The 26704-nt window shown below is 43.5% G+C and overlaps 2 protein-coding genes across 12 annotated transcripts in view; both read right to left on the reverse strand.

Annotated features, from left to right (window-relative positions):
• Positions 1–865: 865 nt before the first annotated feature.
• Positions 866–5157, reverse strand: krtcap3 (keratinocyte associated protein 3). Of its 2 annotated transcripts, none has more exons than XM_076977832.1 (6): positions 4395–5157; positions 3755–3939; positions 3549–3608; positions 3164–3361; positions 2707–2841; positions 866–2341 (listed from the first exon to the last, which is right to left on the reverse strand). In XM_076977832.1, exons 2-6 carry the CDS (start codon positions 3911–3913, stop codon positions 2246–2248), a joined length of 648 nt encoding a protein of 215 aa, XP_076833947.1. In that variant the 5' UTR covers positions 3914–3939; positions 4395–5157; the 3' UTR covers positions 866–2245. The 2 variants fall into 2 exon arrangements, with proteins under 2 accessions (XP_076833947.1, XP_076833948.1); XM_076977833.1 differs by having other exon boundaries at positions 4293–4427.
• Positions 5158–6003: 846 nt separating this feature from the next.
• The window catches only part of LOC143480248 (C-terminal-binding protein 2-like), a 28936-nt gene continuing 8235 nt past the window's right edge, over positions 6004–26704 (reverse strand). For 4 of the 10 annotated variants that reach the window (XM_076977827.1, XM_076977828.1, XM_076977825.1 and 1 more), the window contains 8 exons: positions 13003–13157; positions 12439–12583; positions 11335–11541; positions 11008–11222; positions 10642–10772; positions 10349–10476; positions 10123–10237; positions 6004–9166 (listed from right to left, as the gene is read on the reverse strand). In XM_076977827.1, coding sequence (XP_076833942.1) covers positions 9001–9166; positions 10123–10237; positions 10349–10476; positions 10642–10772; positions 11008–11222; positions 11335–11541; positions 12439–12583; positions 13003–13157 — 1262 coding nt within the window. In that variant the 3' untranslated portion in view covers positions 6004–9000. Of the gene's footprint in view, positions 9167–9758; positions 9833–10122; positions 10238–10348; positions 10477–10641; positions 10773–11007; positions 11223–11334; positions 11542–12438; positions 12584–13002; positions 13158–17168; positions 17257–20971; positions 23639–26704 lie in introns of those variants that run through there. The other 6 variants (XM_076977823.1, XM_076977822.1, XM_076977821.1 and 3 more) reach the window with 6 other exon arrangements.

Here is a 26704-nt window from a genome sequence, read left to right on the forward strand (position 1 = left end):
AACCAGAGGGCACACAAGGTGCAGGGCCACTACATACATGCTGACCGTAGGTTTCTAATAAGACCAGCAGAACATATCAGTCGGAACAAGCGGGAAAAACCTTTACTTTCTTTCTTTTTTAAATACTTTTTTACATTCCATTTTTACATTGACTATTTGAATAATTTAAAATGAACGTGTCTTATCTGGAACTCGTAAAACTGTTCTCCGTCTAATTGAATTCTAACATGCAGTAGTACTATAAAACCAATAATATATCGACGACGTAATGAATTAACATGAACAAATGGACCTCTGCTGTATTGGAGTCCTTTGGCGTGGAGAATGAGCAGCGCGTGGTGCATTAATACGTCCAACAGGTGCAGTAAAGTAAATCAGGTCAGTAGCACAAAGCCACCAAAGACGTGTTACTGGGCCACAGAGGAACCCAGTGAAACGTTCCACTTGTACCACGGACGTAATTTGGGGGGGGGACGGGACGGGGGGGACATGTCCCCCCCACTTTTTCAAAAGCCGGTTTTGGTCCCCCCCAGTTTTTACGGTTAAAACCAAATATTTAAATAGCGACGAATCCATGTCCCCCCCACTTTTGAAATCAAAATTACGTCCATGACTTGTACAATATGACACGAACCTTGTGTAGTACAAGGGCCATTCATAGAGCTGCCATGACAAGTAAAGGATGTTTAAAATTTAACAGAGATCTTGAATTCTCACACATAATAATTCAAGGTCAGGAAACTCGCTATAATCCCAAAGAAACATCAACAAGCCAATACAACTTCAGTTCAACTTTATCATCAGTTCTGTTTTAATTACATCTAGAAATACCACTCACACAGCTCCTCTTCTATGGAAGAAGAAATTCTGTTGTATAGCATTTATTTGAGATGTTTTCACTGCAAAAAAATACACATGAATAAGAATTATGTAAACAATTGTTTGGCACAGATATGAGAGTGAAATGCAAAGGAAAGCAGACAAAGTGATGGGGCATATGAATACATGTAAGAAATGCTTGTGACAGGAACACTGAGTTCTGAGCCCTTCATTTCACATTCAAACTTCTTATTTTGACAGGGTCAGTATTTATTTTTTCTTTCTCCACAAGGGATTATCTATCAGTGTGAGATTTTCATTGCACTTCTACAATCACTCCGAAATAAGCCCTCTAGAACAGGCCTCAAGCAGCCATTCTCTCTTCCAGTACTCACAATTCAACAGCTCCTACACCAGTCTCCCAGGACAACCTTTAGTCCACCTGATTTCACCAAATGACATTAAATCTACAGTTTAGTTGACAGTAGTTTATGGTGCTGTCTACTGTCAGAAAAAATTGTTTAAGATATGGACTACTCCAAATCTTTGGTTTCTCAGACTTAAGACACATTCTCGTAATTAATACTGGTATAACAAACAGTACAGAGTATTCAAAGTGAACATAAAGGTCACATATTGGATGCATTTTGTATATTTGGATAAATTAGTGCCAATGTTTATTGACAAAGTCATTAAAATACTATAATAAAATGTAAACTGCAGTGAAAAATGTTTTTAGAAGAATATCTTCCCTCAAATTAAATAACATATGAATAGACAGTTATTTACCTATTTAATGTATAAACTGTATGGTAATCAGGGTAGGAAAACAAAATTATTTCTCTACAGTTTTCAGATTTCAGTCAGGAATGTTACTGCAAATATAAAAATGGTCCATTATTCCACTACACAATTGTTGCTAATAACTTTTTCCAATACACACATAACAATACTATTTATATGGGGAACTGCATCCAGTTTTTGGTACCCTTATTGGAACCTTCAGTTTATGAAGGTGATGCACTGGTGAAATGTTTCAGCTCAAAAACGTGTAATAGTGCCGACTACTGTAGTGTCACCAAATCATCTGAAACGACTGCCCGAGAATCTTTTAGGCAACCTGAAGCAGCTCGTCATGTTTCATATGGCACACTAGCACAGCTTAATTCAGACCACACACACACACACACACACACACATACATACAATGAAGGCCTCGCATAATTAAATTTCATTACTGCAGACATTGTGGAAACATCATGCATTACTCCTTACTGCAGAAGTAATGCATGAAGTTTTCAGAGTAAAATACCGCCATTGTTACAAAGGTAATAAATCAAAGCAGAGAAAATTTTCTTGATCCGTCTCTGCCACATGAAAACTAAAATAATTGTCTCAGAAGTAATGCCACCTTAACGTCGTCTTTCTAGGCATGAGCAGAAAGGTGTCCAATGAGACGATGGCTTGGAGCTGCAAGTTCTGGATCCCCCTTTGATGTAGATGCCATAGCCTCCTCTTCCAACTGCACAAAGTCAGAAGACCATATAAAGCAAAGAGCCCACGTGATTATATAAATTTAATAAAATTCTGTAATGGAAAGATAACCAATCAATCAGTGGCACGATCACTGGCCAAGTTTTGCATTCCTTCAGATACCTTTACACATTCTAAATCAAGGATCTTCAACCTTCCTCCTGGACAGCTAGCTTTCTGCCGAGATTGGTTCCACACCAAATCCAGCACAATTCTTCTCAGGTAATTACTTAAGCTGGATGTATTCAGGTTTAGGTTGGAGTTAAACTTTGCTGGTAGGTACCTCTCAATCAGAACAGTTGGAGATTCCTGCTCAAAATGTCTTCTAAATGGCTGTGTGAGTTGTTAGCTAACCTGTTCTTTGAGGTATGTGTGGCTGCATGGCCCAATGCCTCTCAATGTGAGTCCCACTATGAAGCACCAGAGAGACAAGCCCACCTCCACAGCTGATAACAGCGCACTAGGGATCCACAGAGCCAAGGTCGTGTCCTAAAAAGAAAAACACACACTCATTTACACGTTGCATCACACAGAGATCTATGGAATAGAAACCTATTTTGCACACAGCCAGGTTTCTGTTAACCATCCGTGCTCCAGAATTGTTAGTTGTTTGAATGACTAAATATTTACTTGTACATTGTACACATATTAAAATTGTTTTATGGTATTAAAATCTCCTTTCTTACATTGCTGGTAATGCCTTACACCTCAGAGGTTTAAAAATGAAAAAAGCACATGGACTTCTAGAGAGGTCCATCATTCTAGCAGCATGCCAGAAGACCCCGTGACACACCCAGGAACAAACACTTACATAGATGCGGGTGGTGTCGAAGGGGCAGTTGACGGAGATGGGTGAGCGTGCGTTAAGGAGCATGTCTGTGGAGTTGCAGCCCTGCATGAGAACCCTGCCGTCGTCCCGGATGGTGACGCTCACAGCCACCAGCAGGCCCAGGCAGCAGGCCGCAGAGAGCAGAACATTCAGGCTGGAACTGATCAGAAGACCCATGTGCTGGAGAAACAGCAAACACGACATCCTGGATCAACCTTTCACTCAACTGCTGATACAGCTAAGGGTGCTGGATCAAATGTTCAAACTCATCAGTTAAATAGCTTGGTGCATGCAAGAAATTAATATCCTGTAAAATAACTGCTAATCCCTGTAATAACCAAAAAGCAAATGGCAGAGGGATTCTTACTAATTTCCAGTTGGTAATGTTCCTTGACACCAATATTGCCACAATTCCACTTGCAATGCTCTGAAAAAATAAAAAGTCAGAAATTATATGCTTTGCTCATTCCCCTTTTGGGCAAAGGAGAAACAGCAGATTCATTAAACACTTGAATAGCGCTATAAAACATTTTAACTGCTCCATTAGTAGTTGCATAGCATACACGGACTTACCAATAGTCCTGAGGTCACAGATATGATGTTGTACAACGTGTATTCTGTTGAAATTTTACCGCTCGGTTTTGAGATGTGACGTAAAATACTGCCGTGTACGATCGCTCCCAAGATGAAGTTGATATGACCAACGACGATAAGAGTTAGTCCTTTCGTCATCAACCTCCCAGGACCCTTCTGCTTGTCTACGACGCATATGACATGTTTTTGAAAATTATTGCACATTATATTGCATTACAATGCCCTATGGCAGCTCGCCAAACAAGAACATACTTTTAGTAACTTTGGAGACTCTATAACGTCTCATTGTTTTATTCAGTGAAAATTACTCAAATGTTTTAGATCAAATGTATGTTTGAAAGACTCGAATGCGTTAGTAATCCTGACGGGTTACTTGTATCATCGAAAACCGATGGCCTGTAATAGAATATCCAAATTCATAGTTCACTTCAAGATTTATAACAAGAATACTGCAGCGATCAGACACGGTTTGCATTACTCAAAAGTGCTTAAGCAAAGTAACAGAATGTGTTCTTACCAAAGCCACATATATTCCCCATAATTTGAGAAGTTTGGTCAAAAAAGTCATCGACAGGGCAGTGCTTCCTGTATCCCCGTTTATTCACGCCTAACTGCTTACCTGCAGAGCGGAAATAGGCGGAGACGTGGCCAACAAACTCAAGTCGCAAAACGTTGTTACTTCTTGGGGAGTCTCTACCTGTCCACGTTATTAAAAATAAAATAAGCTTATTTAAATAAATCGCGGAGTCTTGGGGAAAGTCCGTATCTTTTAAGTAATTAATTGACAGACTGCTGGAAATCAAACGATTTGGGAAACCTAAACAAAAGCTATAGTTAAGACCTGCTGATTCTTATTCGGATGATTTCAGAAGCAGCTACTGTAATGCTAAAAGTTGCTTTGTTTGCTGCCCGAGGTCCCTGAAGTGAGTCCCTGTGTCTCTGTGGGTCTTTTGTCCCCTTACTCGGTGGCAATTCTAGAGTCTGTTGGGGCCGAAGGCAAAAATTCATGGGGAATTCAGGTCTCATACCGTTCAGTTCATACTGTACACTTGCCCACCACAAGCCTGTCTCACAATAAGAGTATTGGGTGTCTTCAGCCCTGCAGACAGTGATTAGCAGCCTATTGAAACCAAATGACGAATGTTAATCAAATGACGTACATGCAGATTCTGTGTGTCTGGTGGTGCTAATGTTACACTGCTCAACTTTCAATACAACGATTTCGTTTAGGTTTTCCACGCATCCCGTTTTCACCTGGGCCGGCTGGTTTTTTTAAACTGTCTGGTTTTGACTTCCACTGGTCCAGTTTTCTGCAATGTTCTTCTGTTTTTTTGCGAGGTTGAACAAGCAATACAATCAGGGTTGACAGTCCACACTTCCCCCTCCCACTTGCAATTGTAGGCCTATTTTTGGCAGCGACGCTAAAGGCAAAATACAGACTGAAGTCACTTGAGTGGTAAGCCTATAATCGCTGGAATAACAGTGGGTTTGCTTTGATGAAAAAGTGGCAACTGTAATTCTGCTCCTATGAAGATGTTCAGAGTGACGTGATGTTAACTGTGAAGCTGAGATCATCTGTCCAGTAATAAAAATGCAAACAACATTTGGAGACATCGGTTAACACAAAGCAAACAGTTTTAGATTGAGAACAAGGACCAGGTGAGCAAAGTCCTCTTGTGCTTAGATGACACACCTATGAGCCACGAGCAAGTATTGGAAAATGCAGTTGATCGGTCGAACAACATGAATTATCTTATAATCACATCATCAGCAACATCACTGTTATCACAAAAATATTTTATATATAAGTTAAGAACATCAGTTTACTGTAACAATTGTGACTTGACAAAACCTTTCTCTTTTACACAGAGGTAATCGCTGTTGTCCAACAGGTCTGCATTAATACTCTACTGTCTGGAGAGGATACATAAAGAACATTGTGATACACTGTATGTGTAGGTTACATAATACATAGTTATGCTCGTCTTTATATTCAAATATTTCATCCAATATTTTTTATGTGCTCTAGTAATGAAAGGCGTCACACCCACACACGAAAACAACAAAGAAACAAAACTAGCAACAGCACCTCCCTGTGGTTAAGAAGGGGTATTACATTTTGAGGGGTCATCTGAAGGTCAGCACCTCAGCGATGATACTTTGGTTCCTGTTGGACGGATATTTGCGATAAAATAGGATGCGCATAATGAAAGACAAACAACACTCGATCGTGGAATTGGATGACGGATTAATATTTTGTTTTTTATTTGAACTGCTCTGGAAGCTAAATGCTTGCTTCGGTACAGAAAGCAAATACAAACGCTCACACTTTAAACCAAACCCCCTGTCCCGACAAATTGGGGCTGAGGAACAATGAATTTGTGCTCCAGTCACCCCAAACGACCCCAAAACAAAAAAAAAAAAAAAATCAGAGAAGGCTACTGTTATCGCAATATTAAACTAGGCAATACAAATCTAAGTGACATATATCAAACATCAAAATATTTAGTTGTCTATAAAAATACCATCAAGAGCTAGGAGAACTGGGGAGGATGTGAGGTCAATGGGATGGGATGTAACCACACAAGTGGCTTTGGATCATATACACAGGAAAATGTATAAATGATGAATCCTGAGTTGGCTGGATCCAGACTCCAGACCCTTTTTGTGAGCTGCCAACACATACAATAAATTCATTTAACTGAACTTGGAATTCAATATCAAAGAAAATGCCCAAATTGCTTAGAAAACCACAGACACATTTCTGTGTAAATCAATACAAGAGCAGACGGTGAAAAATTTGGAGGTCTAATGTAATTAAAATGGCTTATTGTGTAGTTTATAAAGACCAGATTCCAAGTCAAGGGAACACTAAGGTATGCCCGACTCCTCTTGTATCAGTGTGCTTGTGTTTGTGAATGTGTATGGGTGCGTGTGTGCTCATCCATGTTATTCGTTTTGTGTCATTCCGTTTCTTGCTTGCATTATGTGTTGTTGATACAGTGCTCCTTGCTACTTTGTTTTGTAAGAGTCCCTAAGTGTCATAGGTGTTTTATGTATGCTAAGCTAATATAAATAAACTGCATTCACCCTCGCCAAGAGTCATGTCAATGTTTTTATCGCTCTGTTTCCTTTTGATAAACATGTATAATGTTCTAATCATGTCAAGACAGAACTAACCTCAAAATAAAACAAGTGCTTATTTGTTTCAAAGAAACAGACAATAATAAGGGAATGAGGAACACAGGTTGGGCATTTAAATGCATTTAGTGGTGAAACTATTATGTCAAACAAGGCAAATGCCAGGGTGACTAACGTGATGCCAGAGTTTCTGTAGGGAATTTGACTGGTGAACCAGAGCAACATAGATAAAATGGGCCAAATCTGCACTAAAACACACCGCAAGATTATATAGATACAATGGGCGGAGTCTGGGCTAAAACACGTCGCCAGATTAGAGAGATAAAATGGGCGGAGTCTGGACTAAAACACATCGCCAGATTAGAGAGATACAATGGGCGGAGTTTAGGCTAAAACACATCGCCAGATTAGAGAGATAAAATGAGTAGATTCTGGGCTAAGACACATCGCCAGATTAGGGAGATAAAATGGGTGGAGTCTGGCCTAAAACACATCGCCAGATTAGAGAGATAAAATGGGCGGAGTCTGGCCTAAAACACATCGCCAGATTAGAGAGATAAAATAGGCGGAGTCTGGCCTAAAACACGTCGCCAGATTAGAGAGATAAAATGGGCGGAGTCTGGGCTAAAACACATTGCCAGATTAGAGATAAAATGGGTGGACTAGGAAGATAAAATAGGCAAAATCTGAGATAAGACACATTGCCTTTGCTTCTGCATTCAAAGGTATTAACATACTGGTGCATCTCAATAAATTAGAATACAGTATAATCAAAAAGTTAATTCATTTCAGTAATTCAATACAAAACATGAAAAAGATATATAGATTCATGACAAACAGAGTGATCTATTTCAAATGTTTATTTCTGATAATGTTGATGATTATGGCCAACAGCCAATGAAAACCCAAAATCTCAGACAATTTGAAAATTATGTAAGACCAACTGAAAAAAGAATAGTTAATTGAAAAGTATGTACAGTAAATGCACTTGATATTTGGTCAGGACTAGTTTTGCACAGATTACTGGATCAATGCGGTGTGGCATGGAAGCAATCAGCCTGTGGCTCTGCTGAGGTGTTATGGAAGCCCAGGTTGCTTTGATAGAAGCCTTCATTTCATCTGAATTGTTGGGTCCAGTGTCTCTCATCTTCCTATTGACACCCTATACTAGATTCTCTATGGGGATTAGGTCAGGTAAGTTTGCTGGCTAATCAAGCACAGTGATACTGTGGTTATTAATCCAGGTATTGGTATTTTTGGCAGTGTGGACAGGTGGTCAGACCTGCTGGAAAATTAAATTACCATCTTCAAAAAGCTTGTCGGCAGAGGGAAGCATGAAGTGCTCTGAAATGTCCTGCTAGACGGCTGTGCTGACAGTGGTCTTGATATAACACAGACCTACACTAGCACAAGACATGACTCCCCCAAACCATCACTGATTGTGGAAACTTCACACTAGACCTCAAGCAGCTTGGATTGTGTGTGTCTCCACTCTTCCTCCAGACTCTGGGACCTTGATTTCCTTTTATCTGAAAACAACACCACCCACCTGCTGGTGTAGGTCCACTGTGTTATAGCAAGACCAAATCAGGAATTTTTAGAGCGTTCTATTAATATTCAAATTTTCTGAGATAATGATTTTGGGTTTTCATTGTCTGTAAGCCATAATCATCAACATAAATAAACACTTGAAATAGATCACTCTGTCATGAATCTATATAATATATGCGTTTCACTTTTTGTATTGAATTACTGAAACAAATTTTTACTGAAATAAACTTTTTGATGATATTCTAATTTATTGAGTGCAGCTGTACATTAAAATAACAAGAGAACAGTAAAACAACAACAGCAAAACAAAACAAACAAAAAAAAAACATTTAGAACAACAACAAAAGAACGTATAACCAAATTCCAATAAAAATGAAGTTGGGGTGGGTGTTTGGATCATCTCCACTACACAGAGTGTCAGCTGGTGGCTCAGCACCTCTCGTCCCTGGTTTGCACCTCACTGGTCGAGTAAGCTGTGATCTTGGTTGTTTAGTAGCAGTTTCTTTAGGCTCGCATGACTGCGATTGTCGTGACTACGGCCTGATGAGGTGCTGTCTGTGCTCACTGTGTCTGTGGGACTGCCTCTTGGAGGGGGCTCGGCTGGAGTGGATGTGGAAGGGGGTCGTGCCGCCTGGTTTTGTGCCAATCAGTGATCCTCTCATGCCCACATGAGGCATTCCCCCCAGTCTTGGAAAAAGCCTTAACATGATCCAGAAAAACAAAACAGTTTACTTCTAGCACCGAGCACTCATCCACAAACCTGAAGACCAGCATCCATGATGTCACTGCTTTGTGTCAAAAATGTTGTTAGGGCAAGTCAATTACAATTAATGAGATACGTGCAACTGATTTCAGCAACACAGCATCTCAATTTTCTCCATGACATGCAAACAAGTCATGGACCTACAGCATCAGTTTATGATTAACAAACAACAGGTGATTTCAGCAGTCATTTGGCACAGGCATAGGTAAGCACAAAAGCCACGGACAGATCACGGAAAAGATGGAATACGTAGTAAGAGACATGTTTGAAGTGATAGAGGGGATTTTTGGCACATCACAGACAGCAGTCAGCTGCAGTCTGGGGGGAAGAGCCATGACTAATTGGGTAAGGTACTAGCAGAGATTCCTGCTTCTTCGTTATCAGGTACACTTGCTCTAATTCCAAGACAAACTGATATTTTTTATCCTGCTGAGATCACAGTCTCTGCAAAATGAGTCAACGAATGACCAATAGTTGAAGTGTGTGTGGCCTGTGGTTGGCTGGTTCTGTATATGCTGATATATTTACCTGGCTGGGTTTAGGTATACATTTTGTCTTGCAGGATGCCAGGAGATATGGCCAGTAGCGGTTGGGTCACTCTGCTGAGTGAGAGAAGCAGTGAGATTCAGTGGCACAGCCAGGGCCAGAGAACGCATGTGTGAGGGCCTTTGAAGAGGCTCTGGTAGCACTATAATGGGTTTACTACCGGAGTTGTGGCGTTATGGGTTAATACAGGGGTCAATATTTGTCACGTTTGGCACAGCTGAATTAAAATGAGTAAAGGAGCGAGGCCACTGTCAGACGATGACAGTGAGAAGCACTGAGGTCAGATGGAAATAAGCCTTGGTGGGGGGGGGGGTATGGATGTATAAAGTGCAGTACTCTTTCTTACTTGTAGGTGGCGCCATTGACCTCCGGATACAGCTGTTGCTCTGCTGTTCCCCAATGAGCAATGGGAACAAAGTATTCTTTGTTGACACAGTTTCTGAGGCTGTCGGGAATACGACCTGCGGACACAGCCAGGAAGAAGAAGTAATGGTGAGCACGCCTGGGTGAGCTTGCAGGTCATGGAGGGTTAATGTGCACGAGAGCGTATGGTGGCCACCAGGAGAACGGACCTGTGAGGCCCCTCCTCATCTCAGTGGCAGCTGCTTCACGCATCTCCAGAGAGGCCTGCTCACTGTACCAGGCCGCGTGGGGTGTGCAGATCAGGTTAGGAACGTCCTTCAGGGGGCCCTGGGTGTAACTAGTGAGACAAAGAGGGAGAAGGAGAGAGAGAAGGAGAGGAAGAACACCAGTGAGGCCTCCAGTGCAAGTGTGGTATGTTAACCACCTACAGTGTAGCTGGGTGTCTGATCCCAAATGTCCGGAACCACGCACAGTGCGGTAACCGTGTCGCCGCGGATCTCACCTGAAGGGCTCGCACTCGTGGACGTCCAGGGCGGCCCCTCGTATCCGGCCCTCCTTCAGGGCCTGGGCCAGAGCCTTCTCATCCACCAGTCCGCCCCGCGCCGTGTTCACCAGGAACGCTCCCTGCCGCATCTACATAGATGACAAGCCTTGAGTGCACACGTTCACAACCTTCCACGGCAATAAAAAAAAACATCTGCATTGCTTTGTTGCACTGCAGAATAGCCACTAGGTGGCAGTGGTGTATTTAACACAGTCCCAAATGCAATTTCATAAAAGTATATCAGTCCTCGTCTCTTGTGCCTATGCATGTGTGTGTGTATGTGAGAGTGTGTGTGTGTGTGTGTGTGTGTTTGGGCTGCATCACCTGTTTGATGGTGAAGTCATTGATAAGGTGGTGGTTGTGTTCGTTGAGACTGCAGTGCAGGGACACGCAGTCACTTTGATTCAGCAGGTCCTGCAAGGTAAACACTCTGTGGACCCCCAGGGAGCGGTCCAATCCGTCCTGCACGTACGGGTCATAAAAGATCACACTGAAGCCAAGAGGTTTGGCCCGCACTGCCACCGCCTGACCCGACCGGCCTGTGAAATACACAAACATATCCCATGTAACATATAACAGTTACATCCACAGTCCGCATGTCCCAAACCGCCTTCACCTACACCTAACATGCGTTAGCTTTAGCTCTCTCACCGAAGCCGATGAGTCCGAGTGTCTCTCCCCGGATGCGGGCGGCTCCTGACGCCACCTCTCGGATCTGCTCCACGCTCTGCACACGCGAGCCGTCTCGGAGAGCCTGGTAGAGCCACGTGTTCCTCCGGTACAGGTTGAGGATGTGGCAGAGGGCGGAGTCGGCCGTCTCCTCCACCGTCGCACTTGGGATATTACACACTGCAATGCCTGCAGCGGCATCCAGAAACACACACACACACACACACACACACACACACACACACACACGGGCTTTGAACGCTACCAGCTATAACTGTAATCTGATGCAGCGACTGGAACCTGCACATCATCATCTCACTAGAGATAATGGAACACCAATGGCGATGTTCAAAACAATGGCCATGAACGGAGGTCAGCTGTGGTGTTGAGGACCGGTCATCTGGTCACTCTGGGCTTGAGAACAGCAACTCAGTTTTAACACGGAAACATGGAAAGGCCCAAGTGCTCACAGGAAGTGTGAGAGAAAGTGAACCTGTGTCCTGATTCAGCTCACTGTGATGGTGCTATAAGGGTGCCTCCATGCCCTCATTCAGCTCAATCTGATGGGAGGCATGAAAGTGAATGTTCGTATTTTGTGTTATCCCTAACTGTATGCTGTTTTCCTCTGTGAAATATGAAATAGTAAAAAAAAAATAATTAGTGAAGCATCCCCCCCACCCCCTCTTTGTGCTTAGGACATTGAGCATGGGGTTGGAGGTCTTCCAATACCTAGCGTTCGGCGTTTCAGAAGACCACCAACGAAAGTCTTTGAGACTGACGTGCCTTTCTTTGAAGCTGACAGCACATCATTTATCATGAAATTACAAAATTAGAATAACCATCTTTCTTTTATTTCATGTAAGAAGCAGACTGCCCTGATGCTAACCCCAGAGTGAGTCACCCTGTGAAAGCCTTCAGAACTCCAGATATTAAAATTCCTTCTGCCTCTGACCACTCCTACACAAATCCTCTAAACAACGAGACTTCAGACAGCATCACAGATTTGGACCATCCATCGTGTCAGCCAAACTGTGGTCAAGGCGACCGCCTCATCGCTACGGCGAGGTCCATGCTGGAGCCTCTCACCCAGGTCGCCTGCAGCTTTTATGTCGATGTTGTCGAAGCCGCTTCCGATGCGGATGAGGATCCGCAGGGCTTTGAACTTCTCCAGGTCCTCTCTGGCCAGCGTGATGGTGTGGTAGATCAGACCTCCCACCGCTTCATTCAGGACCTGTCAGCAGACGTCACACACTCTCATCTTCATCAGCAGCATCATCATCAATCAGATTATCAGCGTCACCCTTACATTGATCTTTGAAGGTAAAACATTTTATCTGACGTTTAAACTTTTTATTTAACATTTACCATGACTTTTAAATTATATTTTAAACAAAACAGAAGTCTAAGAAGAAATAAGAGTGCCTCATTTTATATAGCTAAGCTGAAAGGAATTCTTAAAACACCTAATGTCTTTACATAAAAATGAATTTCATGCACCTATGTTCAGTTAAGATACAATGACAGCATTTCATCTTTTAGATTTGTAAACCAATCACTCATACCAGCTAAATGTCAATGTGTGTGTGTGTGTGGTGTGTGTGTATGTGTGTGTGTGTGTGTGTGTGTGTGTGTGTGTGTGTATTCATGTACTTTTTCATGGATCTCCTGTGTGCACTGAGCGTCACAAAAAGCCACTGTTGCCAGATCTTTGAGGATGGGCATTTCCACGGTGCAGTCCCTCCCGTCCAACAGCGCCACCAGTGGCCGAGGATGCACTGGCCCATTCATGACCTGGGGCCTTATAACTGATGGGGGAAGGAGGGGTTAGATTTGAGAACTTTGTCCTCAACAATCACAATGTCATGAGAAAGAGTCAGAATGGCGTCGTTCCAAATAACCATACGGCTAATCACATTTACACCCTACATATCATGTAAATCATACACTAACATGGATAGCATTATACATTTTCACAATGAGGTGTATGTGTAACATTTATGATCTTTTGAATTATTATTAAATTAAAATGTATTTGGAAAAATAATCTTGGGTTAGAACTGACAACAAATGTGCACAGAGACACAGTCTGACACTGTTCAAGATTGCCATTAACGAGTTAGAGGTGCAGTTGGGATTCCACTAACTCCACAAGACACACTCCGCAAGACACACTCTACAAGATACTCTCTACAAGATACTGTCTACAAGACACACTCTACAAGATACTCTCTACAAGATACTGTCTACAAGACACACTCTACAAGATACTGTCTACAAGATACTGTCTACAAGACACACTCTACAAGATACTCTCTACAAGATACTGTCTACAAGATACTGTCTACAAGACACACTCTACAAGATACTCTCTACAAGATACTGTCTACAAGACACACTCTACAAGATACTCTCTACAAGATACTGTCTACAAGATACTGTCTACAAGATACTCTCTACAAGATACTGTCTACAAGACACACTCTACAGGATACTCTCTACATGATACTGTCTACAAGACACACTCATACACAGCCAACACTTCCTTACAGTTCACCATACAGCGCCCTCATCTCACCAATGAATGTACTACAGGCCCACAGAGCACAACAATTATTTAGTTTGATGTGGATGTTCTGATAGTGTAATACAGCACAGACACACAACTACACCAGGTGGGGGGCATAAATCAAACATTAAACTACACATTAAACTATGCATCCAGAATTCTGCTGACTTATCCTATATGCCCCGTGGGATAATCACCTAGCAATTCGTACAGTAATCACCTAGCAATGCATAAATTAATTACCTAGCAGTGCATACAGTAATCAACTAGCAATGCATACAGTAATTACCTAGCAATTCATACAGTAATCACCTAGCAATGCATTAATTAATTACCTAGCAATTCATACAGTAATCACCTAGCAATTTATACAGTAATCACCTAGCAATGCATTAATTAATTACCTAGCAATTCATACAGTAATCACCTAGCAATTCATACAGTAATCACCTAGCAATGCATAAATTAATTACCTAGCAATGCATACAGTAATTACCTAGCAGTGCATACAGCAATTACCTAGCAGTGCATACAGTAAACACCTAGCAATGCATACAGTAATCACCTAGCAGTGCATACAGGCTAGAAGTGACCAATTTCCACTGTTTCCATAAACACACAAAATATGAACATCATCTGTTATTTAAACCCGCAGGTTGCTGCTGTCGGCGCTGCGCATTGCGAAGCCGAGTGCGATACGATTGGTCCCAGTCCGTTCCACTGCAGTTATTTCAGACACTGCCTGGAGTTCATTGCACTGCACTGGTATTTCAGAGACTGCCTAGAGTTCCTCTGTTATATCAGAGACGTCCTAGAGGTCTTTACGCCGCACTGGCAGCTTTTTCTGTGTTTGAGTCTTCATGGATAATAAAAACGTATTAATGGATAATAAAGACTTTTCGCCAAGTACCTTGCCTCTTCCCTCTTTGACTATTACAATAATAATAATAATAATAATAATAATAATAATAATAATAATAAATTTTCTTCATTTAGCTGTTAGCAAGCTTACTGTAAACAGTCAGCTATGCTTACTGAAACTGTTCTTTTCCAGTGCTATGACAATATTGTACTAAAGCATTATACAATGTTGTGCCATCGTGATTTGATTCATGGCATTAAAAAGACAACGAGCAATATTTTTAGTTGGTCAGTATTTTTTAATGATTATTTTATTATTATTGTTTTTGTTAAACTTTCATTTATTCTATTCACATTTATTACCCAGAGAGAGAGAGAGAGAGAGAGAGAGAGAGAGAGAGAGAGAGAGACAGAAATAAACATATAGACAAAGATAGATAGAAAGACAGAAAGAGACAGACAGAGACGTAAAGAGAGAGAGAAAGAGAGAGAGAGAGAGAGAGAGAAAGAGAGAGAGAGAGGTGGGAGAAAGCAGGTACAGGGTACTGAAGCTCTGATGGGGAGTGTTCCGATATTGCTCATGTGCTTGAAGATGTAATAAGTGGATAGAGCACTTAGCATAAGTAATGGTGTGAGACACAGTGAGTAAAACACTTTCCCACTCACATGCTTTTGGTGAATATGGTTGTCATGGAGATTACAGAATTTGTGCAGGATTTTGAATAGATTGAATGTTAATGACATCTTGAAGAAACATTTCTTTGACTCTCTTCTGATCTCTCTCTGATCACAGCAAAATTATTATTTACACGCCTGTTATTAAAATGTATCAATCACACACACAACTTTGCCCCTTGACCTCTTATTATGAAAGACATATGTTTCAGATCAAAGAACAGACATTAAATACTATGTCTGACTATGCTTCAAACCCCCTCCCACTCCTTGCCGATGAAGGTGATGAAGGCTTGGCCAACGAGTCTGTGCTGTCAGAGAGAACGCTGGTGCAGGAACAAGCCTCACTTCAGACGCCATCTCAACACACATAAAACTCGTCATGCCACCTTCATCTGATCAGACATGCTAGAGAAATAGTTCAAAACATGCTGAAGGACAGAGGAAAAGATGGCATGTAACATTTGTAAAACCACAAAACAATAAAAGTCTCTCAAAACAAAAGAAACTGAGCAAAAGTGTGGACATGTACTGAGATATGGGATTGACTGGTTTTGTGTACGTGTGTGTGTGTGTGTGTGTGTGTGTGTGTGTGTGTGTGTGTGTGTGTGTGTGTGTGTGTGTGTGTGTGTGTGTGTGTGTGTGTGTGTGTGTTTAGGGAGGTTCATGAGTGAATTTGACTCTACCTCCTAAGTACCAAGAAAAATAGAGAGGGAAAAATAAAGAAAGAATATCAGAGAGAGACAACAAGAAAGACAGACAGAGACAAATACAGAAATGGGGACAAAGACAGAGACAAAGATAGTGACAAAGACAGAGACAAGGACAAAGACAGAAACAGGATCAATGGAAGAGACGGAGAGAGGTAACGCGTGTGAGAGTGAGAGAGACACAAAGTGAGAAAAAAATAAAGTGAGAGACAAAGAGAGAGGCAGAGAGAGAGAAAGATGGAGGGAGGGAGGAGACATTCTTGTCTCCAACAAACTGGCAGCCAAAGTGGCTTCACCTCACTCTGTGTTACCTAGCAACCTAATCTCTGACAGTATGCCTGTGAATGTCCTGTGAAGAAATGCACTCACAGAGTTTGACAGACACACACACACACACATACACACACACAAACACATACAATGTACTAGCAGCACATTACATGAGTCACTGAGAGGGGTTCATACCACAGTCTTATCTGTACTAAGCCAAATGGAGAAAGCAAGACGGGCTACAGCAGAACTGGTCATACTGCTGATTTCCTGCACATGGCGTTTAGGACATTATCATGCATAAAGATACTTAATAAAATGTACCAACATTTCCTTTACTTTAGTTTCTTATATACTAAAGCCTTAATTGGAACCCATGTGACATACATATCCCTCCATTATGTCCTCACATACATACATGGCTTAGGTGTGATATGTCTTAGTGGTGAATGTTTCCCCAGAGCTGGATCAACTACAGTAGGGGGTAACAGAGAGAAGCCCGGAGCGCCCCCTACTGGTTGATCCAATCCCACAGAACAAAATAGAGCAAACTACACAATAAGTTGCAGGTAATGCAAAGGTAGACACAGGCAAGTTTGTGTGCGAGTGGGTGTGTACAGATACCTCCTCACTGTAGTGGAGTAATATTCCTAATTATTCCATGACACTGCTCACACACACACACACACACTCACACACAAGTAAGAATCCAGTTTGGTCTCATTGCCACTCACAAGGTTGTTCTGTGGCGGTGTTAGAGCAGTAAAGGTGAAGCTTCAACAGTAAACTGCAAATGGAGGCACACATTACAAAGTAGAACAATATTTTAGTATCAACTCCACCTCCTCATGGTATCAACTCCACCTCCTCATGGTATCAACTCCACCTCCTCATGGTATCAGCCCCACCTTCTTAACACATAGTGGTAACACAACTTCCATGACGCCATGACATTTTGAGGCTATGAATTATTCACATATCCAACTTGCCTACACTATACAAACACATTCATGCAGAAAGACACACACACGCGTGTGCACCCACACATGCACGCACCCACACATGCACGCACCCACACACACACACACACACACACACACACACACACACACACACAGTTAAGTTTTACATTACACTGAGCCCCTGGTCTTAGGATCATAACAAATGCATACATTCAATTACATGTTTTGAGTGTACAAACACACACACAGGCACACACACACCAAAGGAATTTGTAGAAATGTGCAGTTTACAAAATTCCTGGAGTCCCTAACCATCCGTACTTGCATATTCCAGTAGTTGGACATAATCCCTTATAAATCATAAAAGATAATTACAACATATAATATTGTAAAAAAAGAAAAAAAAACAGAGAGAGAGAGAGAGAGAGAGAGAGAGAGAGAGAGAGAGAGAGAGAGAGTAGATGTAAATTCCAAGCAGAAGTTATTCTGTTCTTTCAACTCTGGTAGATTATTCACTACAGGTCTCTTTTCCTTAGCAGGGCCAGCCCTGCACAGATGGCTGGTGAGATTCGATCTCAGTAATCCCTCTACTAGTTCAGTCTTTCTTCTTCTCTTTTCTCCCCTCTTCACTTTATTTCCAATCCCACTGTGGTGATTGAAGGTGTGGATTGAAACCTCTGCCCCCTCCGTCTAATCTCGCCCTGCTCCATTTTACTCTTAGCTTTCTGCATTCCATGACCATTTATTTACCTCTCTGGGTTTCATTTAGGATTATCTCCACCTTCAGCTGTGGGACATCTGAAAGGACACATTATCTTCGCTCTGTTTGTGCTCTCTTTCTGCGTTAAAGTTCACAGGTAGTGAGTGTCTGTACCTCACCCAGAGTTTGCTGGCACCAGAGCACTGGACACTCAGAACACACCCCAAACAGGGCAAAATATCCAGAAGGGGAACAATAACTCAACCAAGTCCAATTACACTCAGTCAAATGAAGCACCCACAGCCGTATCATCACCAAAGCAGAGAAAGCAGAAAAATGAATTATGCAAACTGTTACAGAGAAATTAAACCGAATCTACCAGTGTCTGCATTGTTCAAAATTAAACCTAATCTACTAGTGCCTGCCTCAGAGCTCTAAATGTTCTGACCACACATTTCAAATAGCATGAAATCAATTCATTGTGATGAAACTTGGTTCGATTTTGAAAGAGAAATCGCAGATTTTATGCCCCGTCTTTAATCTTAATGTTAAACAATATAAACTAAAATCTCTGGTTCCAGCTTGCTTTTATAACATAGCACTAACCTCCACTGTAATGTCAGCCTCTTAACCTCTAGCCACTGAGTAATCTGATTGTAAGCTCATTCAGTATTGTTCACAATACCTTTTCAAAGCCTTATTGTCCTTGCTGGGCCATTGTACACTGCAAACCAAGTGAGTTTCCAAAAGCATGAGTGATCTTTACATACTGGATTCATTACAGCTGCACTTTAATTTTGTCCAGGTGTAATGTATCAGAACGCAGATGCATTTAAAGAAGAAGATTCTGACCCCAAGCTCACACACCCAAACAGACACACCTACACACACACACACACACACACACACACACACACACACACACACACACACACACACACACACACACACAGCTGAAAAGGGGGGCTCTTGTGTGGTCTGACTGCTACATCCATCGCCATGGCTACATAATCCACTCTTACTGGAAAAAGAGGGACTCTAGCCAAAGGCTGCCCCAAATATCCTTATTTGGAAACGATTAACCCTGAGGGTCTTTCAGGATTAGCATACAGAGGGTTATTACTGCCATGGAGGAAGTGAGTTTTTCATTTATAATTAATTGAAAAAAATTAATTAATTTATCTTTGCTCAACCAGTGCTTACATACACTTTAAATGACATTCACATGGTAATAAGCACAAAACAAGAAAGCAAAGAAGTGATAGTGAGAAGACTTTATGAGCCTGCTATCACTAGTCCTTCCAAAGAGAAATCTCTTGCTGTTGAGTTTTTGTACAGAAAGCAGGACACAGACAACACGCCGATTTCCATCACACGCCTGCTCAGTCTGCTGATTGACGACTTGAGCAATACAATTACAATTTTGCAATATTATAATGCAGAAGGCAGCCACAAAATATGACGTCGTAAACCATAAACCTGTGTCAGACTGTTAGGACAGAATGATGAGGCATGCCAGGGTAGCACCAGCAGGGCGCTGACTACATGCTGTCTTCCATCATATGCCTCTGTTCTATTACACTCTGGAGAGGCTCTCATAATAACCCATCACTTTGATTACAATAATTAGATTCAGATTACTGGGACTCCAGTGATATGCTGTTTAATTTCCTGCCGGGTTTTAACACTGCATCTCCATTTCGGCCTTAGCTCAACTGGCTGTTCCGGGACCCTTCCCCCAATGATGTCATTACATATCAGATACTTGGGCTGCAGGGTAAAAGATCTTACGTTAGCCGTTACATTAGCTGTGTGGGCGGGGCATGACAGAACACTACACTGTAACCCACTCCCAGCTTTACACGAGACCCAGTGTACAACACTCCTGCTTTTGTTCTGAAAAAAGGTATAGAGTGACTCCTAGAAGTAGCCTGTTCTGTGCTCAACAAAATGTTGCTCATAAGTACATCCAGGAGGGACATAGGCAAGTTGGCCTTTGTATAAACTCTTTTGTACACTCCAGCCAGTGAGATACTGTAAACACAGACGGCCGGTCCACTACAGCAGTCCAGAAAAGCAGTCGTGTTACAAGAATTCTCATAGAGAGTCCACACATTTCAGAACTGCACACAGGAAAGACAAGGCCAAAGCAAAGTAAGAGCCTCGGGCAGTCCTTGACACCCTGATGATCTCATTAAAGCCAGAAGAACCACCCACGCCTACCATACAACATATACCCTGCCTTTACGCTCAGTAACTATTCAATAAACAGCAATGCAGCCCATCTGGGGTCACGAACTGTTACCACGACTGTTGTCTTCTACATCATTACTGGTCAGTGCTTGACTTTTTCACCAGTGCCGACTAAACATTTGAAGTCACAGACATGGTGTGAGGTTTTTTTCCACATCAGTGCCACTACTGGGTTAACAATGGCTTTAACTTTACACCTACAAAGTCTTTCCAATAAATATTTGTTCAGAACAGGTGGTGAGTGAATAAATCATAAGAGTAGGGCAAGAGCTTTTAATGCTGTCTGCTCAATGAACTATAAACAGGGAGGTGAATCAAATTTGCCATTCACTCCATTAAATGTGCTGACTTTTTTTTTTTGTTGAATAAAAAATACCAGGAAATTACAATAGAAGATGGAGCTTTTAGAAAAATTCAGTGCGTGAATATTCACCCACTTTTCAGGACCGTTGTGCACTCCGACGAGCTCAATACAGCGAGAGATGATTATGCAAACCGAGTTCACACAGAAAAGTCTTTCTATTCAATAATAGACAATATGTGAGAAGTAAGTGGAAGAGGCAGAAAGGAGGGAATCGGAGCAGGATGGCAACCGGAGACAGGAAGAAGAGCTTTGATTTACTTGTGTCGGGAGATGCCATAGCGGAGATGATGACGGGAGGCCCGGTGCGTCGAATTAACTTCTGACTGGCTGTGCTAGAAGCGTGGCCTGAACCTGCAGGCGTCAGGACGCCCTCGTGAGGAACCGCCCCAGCCTTCCTCCGACTCTGCGGGCTTAGATGGGGACTGGGCATGAGCGGCATGGGGACCAGACTCCGTTCCCTTTTCATCAGCTCTATGGGCACGGTGTAGTTGGTGGAGTACGCCTTGGCGGCTTGTTGGGGAGGTACGGTGGGAACGGTCATCGCCTGCGGCCCTGCGGCGACCACTGACGTCTGCTGTGGCACGCCGTGGATGGGTGCGGGCAGGGCCTGCATCTGCTGTAGCAAGCCAGGGCTTTGTGACGCCATTCCTGGTATATGCGATGGAAGGGTCACTTGTTGAGATGTGGAAGTCATGGGGAAGTTAGCCTGCGGAGTGTAGGTGTACACTGCACGGGGTTGGATGGACACGGAAGCGGTGAAGGCCCCCGGGGGTCTGGCTCCAGGATATCCATTAGCAGTCTCCAGAAACTGCTGAGAGGGGGCACTGCTGGGCCTGCGACCTATGACCTCCCCGACCCTGGGGGATATGGTATGCATGATTAAGGAGGATCCCTGCATATGCTGAGAGTCCATGCCTGTGTTCGGTGCTGGTGCCCGTTGCACATATATGTCGCCACGGTGGCTGAAGCTGTTGGATCGGCCTCGGACGGGAGCCGTAGGGCACAGGAGGGTGGCGGGAGCAGAATCAGACAAACGTTTGCAGCTTTGCGCCACGCGAGACAGGACACGCGCCTGGCCGAGGTTTGGCGCGACCGAATGGACGTCGTTCTCTTCCATGACGGCCAGCATGGCGGTGGAGTCAAAGCCCTGCTCGATCAAGGAAGTGATGGTGCTCTCGGACAGACCTTCGCTGCGCAGCACGGCCAAGAACTCTGGGTCTACCGTCTTCTTTGGGTCCACAGGAGCCGGGGCTTGCGGCACCATTGGTGAAGGAATGGGAATAACAGTTTGCGTGAGCAGGTGAGAAGGAAGCTGAGCCGGGGTAACAGCCATGTTTGGAGTGGTCGCTGGCACAGGGGCCGCCAGCGGAGGGTTAAGGTAGTACACAGGATTAGAAGGGATCACAGCTTGCAATGGCGGAACTGGCGCAGGCTGCATTTGCTGCGCTTGCTGCACAGACGGCAAATGTTGCAAGTGATGCACGGGGTGCATGTGTTGCATGGGAGGAATGTGTTGCACCAGTTGCAAAGGTGGAATGTGCTGCACCAGTTGCATTGGTGGAATGTGCTGCACCTGCTGAACAGGCTGCATGTGCTGCAACGGCTGCATGTGCTGCAACGGCTGCATGTGTTGCAAAGGCTGAACGGGCTGCATGTTTTGCATGTGCTGCAACGGCTGCATGTGCTGCTGTGGTTGTGCCGGCTGCATGTGCTGCTGAGTTTGCTGTACGGGCTGCACCTGCTGCACCGGCTGCACCTGCTGAGGAGGCTGTTGTACGTGCTGCTGCTGCTGCTGCTGTATGGTGTATGGTGAGGAGCACTCCTGGCGTATGACCATACCTTGGGTAGTGGACTCCACCCCCTGAGAACTGGGATCCAGCAAAATGCAGGTGGACGCAGGCTGGTTAGTGTCCATCTGCCTCCCGTTGATGTCAGCGTATGCCGGCTGTCCGGCCACAGCCGGGGGCAGCTCGCAGCCGTAGTGAGGGGAGGTGGCCTCCATGCCGTAGAGGGCAGGAGAATGCGCCCGGCTTGGAACTCGCTGACCGTCTGGGATCATTTTGGACGCAGGGGTGATGGGTCTGGGGCCGGGGAGGGATGGTTGCCTGTAGATACGGGTCATTTGGTGAGTGGTTGGAGGAGGAGCTGGGGAAGGACTGGAGCCGGCAGGTCCGGACCGCACGCCTTGGTTGTGTTCCCATGGGGGTCGAGGACCACCCATCACTCCATAGTGAGAATTCAATCTATTGATGGGGTGATGCTCCTCTTCATGATAATATCCATCAGGGGGCCTAGGGACCATCGTAGGCTCGTGTTGATAATAATCCACTGGAGCCGGAGGGAGAGATACGCGGTGCGCCAGGGGTGGCCGGTTATAATGGCCGTTCAGTTCAGGAACGGAGCTCTTCCTCATGTTGTGTGAGCCTGAACGATCCAGGTTATTTTGGTTGTAAAGTGATTCCTGGGTAAATGGCTCCCGTTGTGTGTCCACGTCAGGTGGACGTGTGCCAGGGGGTGGGTCAAACCAACCTCCCGCTGGGTGTCCTCCGTGAGACGAGGAGTTCTGACGGCCGCTCGGTCTGGACTGCAGCTCCAACGCGTTCTCGCTATTTTCCCAATGAGCTTCATTCCTGCCTGGCATCTCCCAGCTCTGAGATCGGCTGATCGGCAACTGATTGCTGGAGACCAACATCAGCCACTCTGTCCGGTGAAATAAAAGACACCGGAGCTCTCTCTCAGCTTTTCAGGTTTGCGGAAAAGATGAAGGCTACAGGCTACGTCCTTTTTCGTCAGAGTTCCAGCTGTTATTTTTGTAACTTCTCTCTTTGGGGGTGTGTAGTCTGGCTATCAGGTAGCTCCTCTTGGTAGGCACGGCTGAATAATTAATTTGAGGGTTATTACTGCTGGTGATGCTGCTCGGTAAGAGGAAACCAGAACTCTCTGGCACACAGAGGCCGCAGGTGAAGGCTGCCTCCCTACTCCATTGTGGTAACGCAAAGACACAACCGTGACCAAATGATGGAATGGAAAGAAAGAGAAAAGGGGAATTTTTCAGAGGGAGGGTTAGTGGAGAGTAGGCAGGGTCTCAAGTTAATCCAGGAGAGCCGATCTGCTCCTAGTCTGGGGCATTTTACGTTGACTGCCATGAGGGATTAGAGACTAAATAAAGCCCGCTTATAACCATTGCCCCTCTTGTGATTTCGCAAACACACACACACATACACATGCACGCATATGCACACACATGCACACACACACACACACATATATACATATATATATATATATATATATATATATATATATATATATATATATATATATATATATATACACACACACACACACACACACACAGACATGACAATGATGATGATGATGATGATGAAGTTGATACCTTTTATGACAGGACACACCTACCTATGGCGAGTTGCTGAGGTGCTCGGAGGTTCCGTTTAGTCTCTGTCCAGTGAACATTGAACAGCTTTCCCAGTTCATGAGTGGTGGGACAGAGAGGTAGACCAGTGAAATTAATACAAACCTAATGCACTAGTGCTAAATTGTACAATGCTCTCAGGGAACATCAAATCCTGCCTGAACTATAATCTGGCAACTGGGTCAGACACGCAACTGCAAACACCTGCCTAGGCAGAACGCACAGTTCAGTTCACACATGCACAAAATTCATAACTAGATAATATGTCTGCAGCACAGTTAAACCCATATCTGACACTTCTACATATAAATATCCAGTATTTTTTGAAGGAGTGTTATTCTATGCAGTTACTAAGAATTTCTAATAAGAATCCTGTTTCACCAGTCCATTACCAATACCTAAAATATTAAGAACATGGCTTCTACACTCAAAAGCAGCTTCCTGAAGCAAGTCAGAAGCCTGTACTCTGCAAAGCCCTCAGAGCAGTGACTCAGCCATCACAGTCTGACAGCCTCGTGGCGCCCATGTTCTTAACAGTTGACCATGCCCATGACCACAGACTCAGATAAATGTGCGTGTTAGCAACGCCCATCACCGATTCAGCTATAAAGACGGGGTGACTGAGTTCAAAGTTGAATGAAGCAAACAGACATTTGTGGCTGGTCAATTTAAATAACGTGGTGTGGTTAAAGTTTTTTGCCATTCTCAGGAGAGCTGATGTGCACTTAGCATAACTAGCATAGCAGAACAACCACGCAAAATTATTGCTTAATAAAAGCATAAGAAATCTGAAGAAGAATGTTCAAGGACAACTCCGTCGATGGTCATCTCCATAGTTTCCTATACACACCCATCAGCAGCTGTAGCAGAAACAGCTAACACGTGTGCACATACACTATACAGAACATCTAATCACACACTTCCTGTTAGCCGACCCCCAGTTCTTCATTAGTGGTCTGTGTATGTGTTTTGGACACTGTCACACACATATCAAACTGTATATCAGTTCTGTATTTTATCACCTGTTCTACCAATTCAGCAGCAGTTTCAACATGTTCACAGGTGCATGACTCACTACACTGGAGCTGTTTCCCACTTGCAGGCCACTAGATGACTCCGTCCCTCTTAACTTATTGATGAGCACACCTGTGTGGTTTCATGTGGGGTGCTGGGCCCAGACCCAATCAAATATGAATGCAGGAACATGAAGTAATGGCCATGTGAACCTTACTATGGCCATATATACCACCTGTTTGTCAACACACACACACAAAAGGAGACGCTACATGCTTTACTGAGCACAGATGCAGTGGGGCAGGGTTACTCAGAGTCTAGAGGAGGGCAGTTACACAGGAGCCAGATTAATAACCAGTATTCATTTCTGTGTGAAAGATGTAAACGGATCTGTTGGTGCTGATATCTCAGTCCAGTTCTGACTCTGTAGTCCTCGCTCTAACCCACCACCTATTAGGATTTTTGTTTTTTGACTCGCGACATGTTCTTTTGTGCTACCGAAATGAAGGAACAGCAGGATGGCGTTGAATGAGAATGACTATGAGGACTACACACTAATTAGTTTCCTTCCTCCATTTTCATGAACAGCTTCAGTAATTAAGGTGGATGTAAACAATATGGTTAGATAACTACAAACATTGTGATTCAGACACAAATAATCTAAACTGTTTATTATTTTACTGCAGAAGCAAATAATACTACTTGTTTTGAACATGACTGTTTAACATTCCATCATGGCCTTAATGGCCTCTACTAACTACTAATTATAGTTATGCTTCTCTAAAACACCAAGATTCATTACATCCTCTCTCTCTCTCTCTCTCTCTCTCTCTCTCTTTCTCTCTCTCTCTCTCACACACACACTCACACACGCACGCACACACAGACCAAATAAAATTCAGCCTCTACACTGTGATATTCAGCATCAACAAGGAATTTAGAAAACAAGAAAAAAGACCTTCTTAGGTCATTGTCTTTAATGAAAGCCTGATCAAGGCAATTCATAATGCAACATACAATTTGTGTGCAGTGCCTCTCAGAGCTGATAAATGGCCCTGCACCGCGTCTTTCCGCTGCGTACAGCCCAGCACTGAGCCAACTGTCTCTGCTCGGCTTGTTCATTTTCCTGGTCAAGCCTTTTTTGGCAACCACAACAGCCTCTGGATCTGTTGGCCACAATCAAATGTAGATGAGATCACTTTCCATTGTAATTAACCATAACAGTATGTTGTTATGCAGCAAAGCTACTTTCACTCGGCATTTTCTTTTCTGCATTTCTTTTCTCTGTAGATTAAACTGAGAGCATAATTTAAAATTGTGAATTTCAAACAGCATTAACCCACACCAAAGTTATAGCTATTAACCCATATTAAACCCAGATCTTTAGCACAGCTACAATGCCCACAACTAATAAACCCCCTCTAACCCCAGATAGAGAGGAGCTTTTAGTAGCTCTGTTAAACTCACACACACACACACACACACACACACACACACACACACACACACACACACACACACACACACACACACACACACAC

This window comes from Brachyhypopomus gauderio, chromosome 17 (assembly GCF_052324685.1).
Source record: "Brachyhypopomus gauderio isolate BG-103 chromosome 17, BGAUD_0.2, whole genome shotgun sequence".
In the NCBI taxonomy this organism is placed as follows: Eukaryota; Metazoa; Chordata; class Actinopteri; order Gymnotiformes; family Hypopomidae; genus Brachyhypopomus; species Brachyhypopomus gauderio.

Coding starts and splice junctions, on each gene's coding strand:
- krtcap3 (XM_076977833.1), bottom strand. CDS start 4,314: ATGGGGAATATATGTGGCTTTG. Junction 3,940..4,292: donor GGGGAATATATGTGGCTTTG/GTAAGAACACAT, acceptor TATGCGTCGTAG/ACAAGCAGAAGGGTCCTGGG. Junction 2,842..3,163: donor TCGACACCACCCGCATCTAT/GTAAGTGTTTGT, acceptor TTTTCTTTTTAG/GACACGACCTTGGCTCTGTG.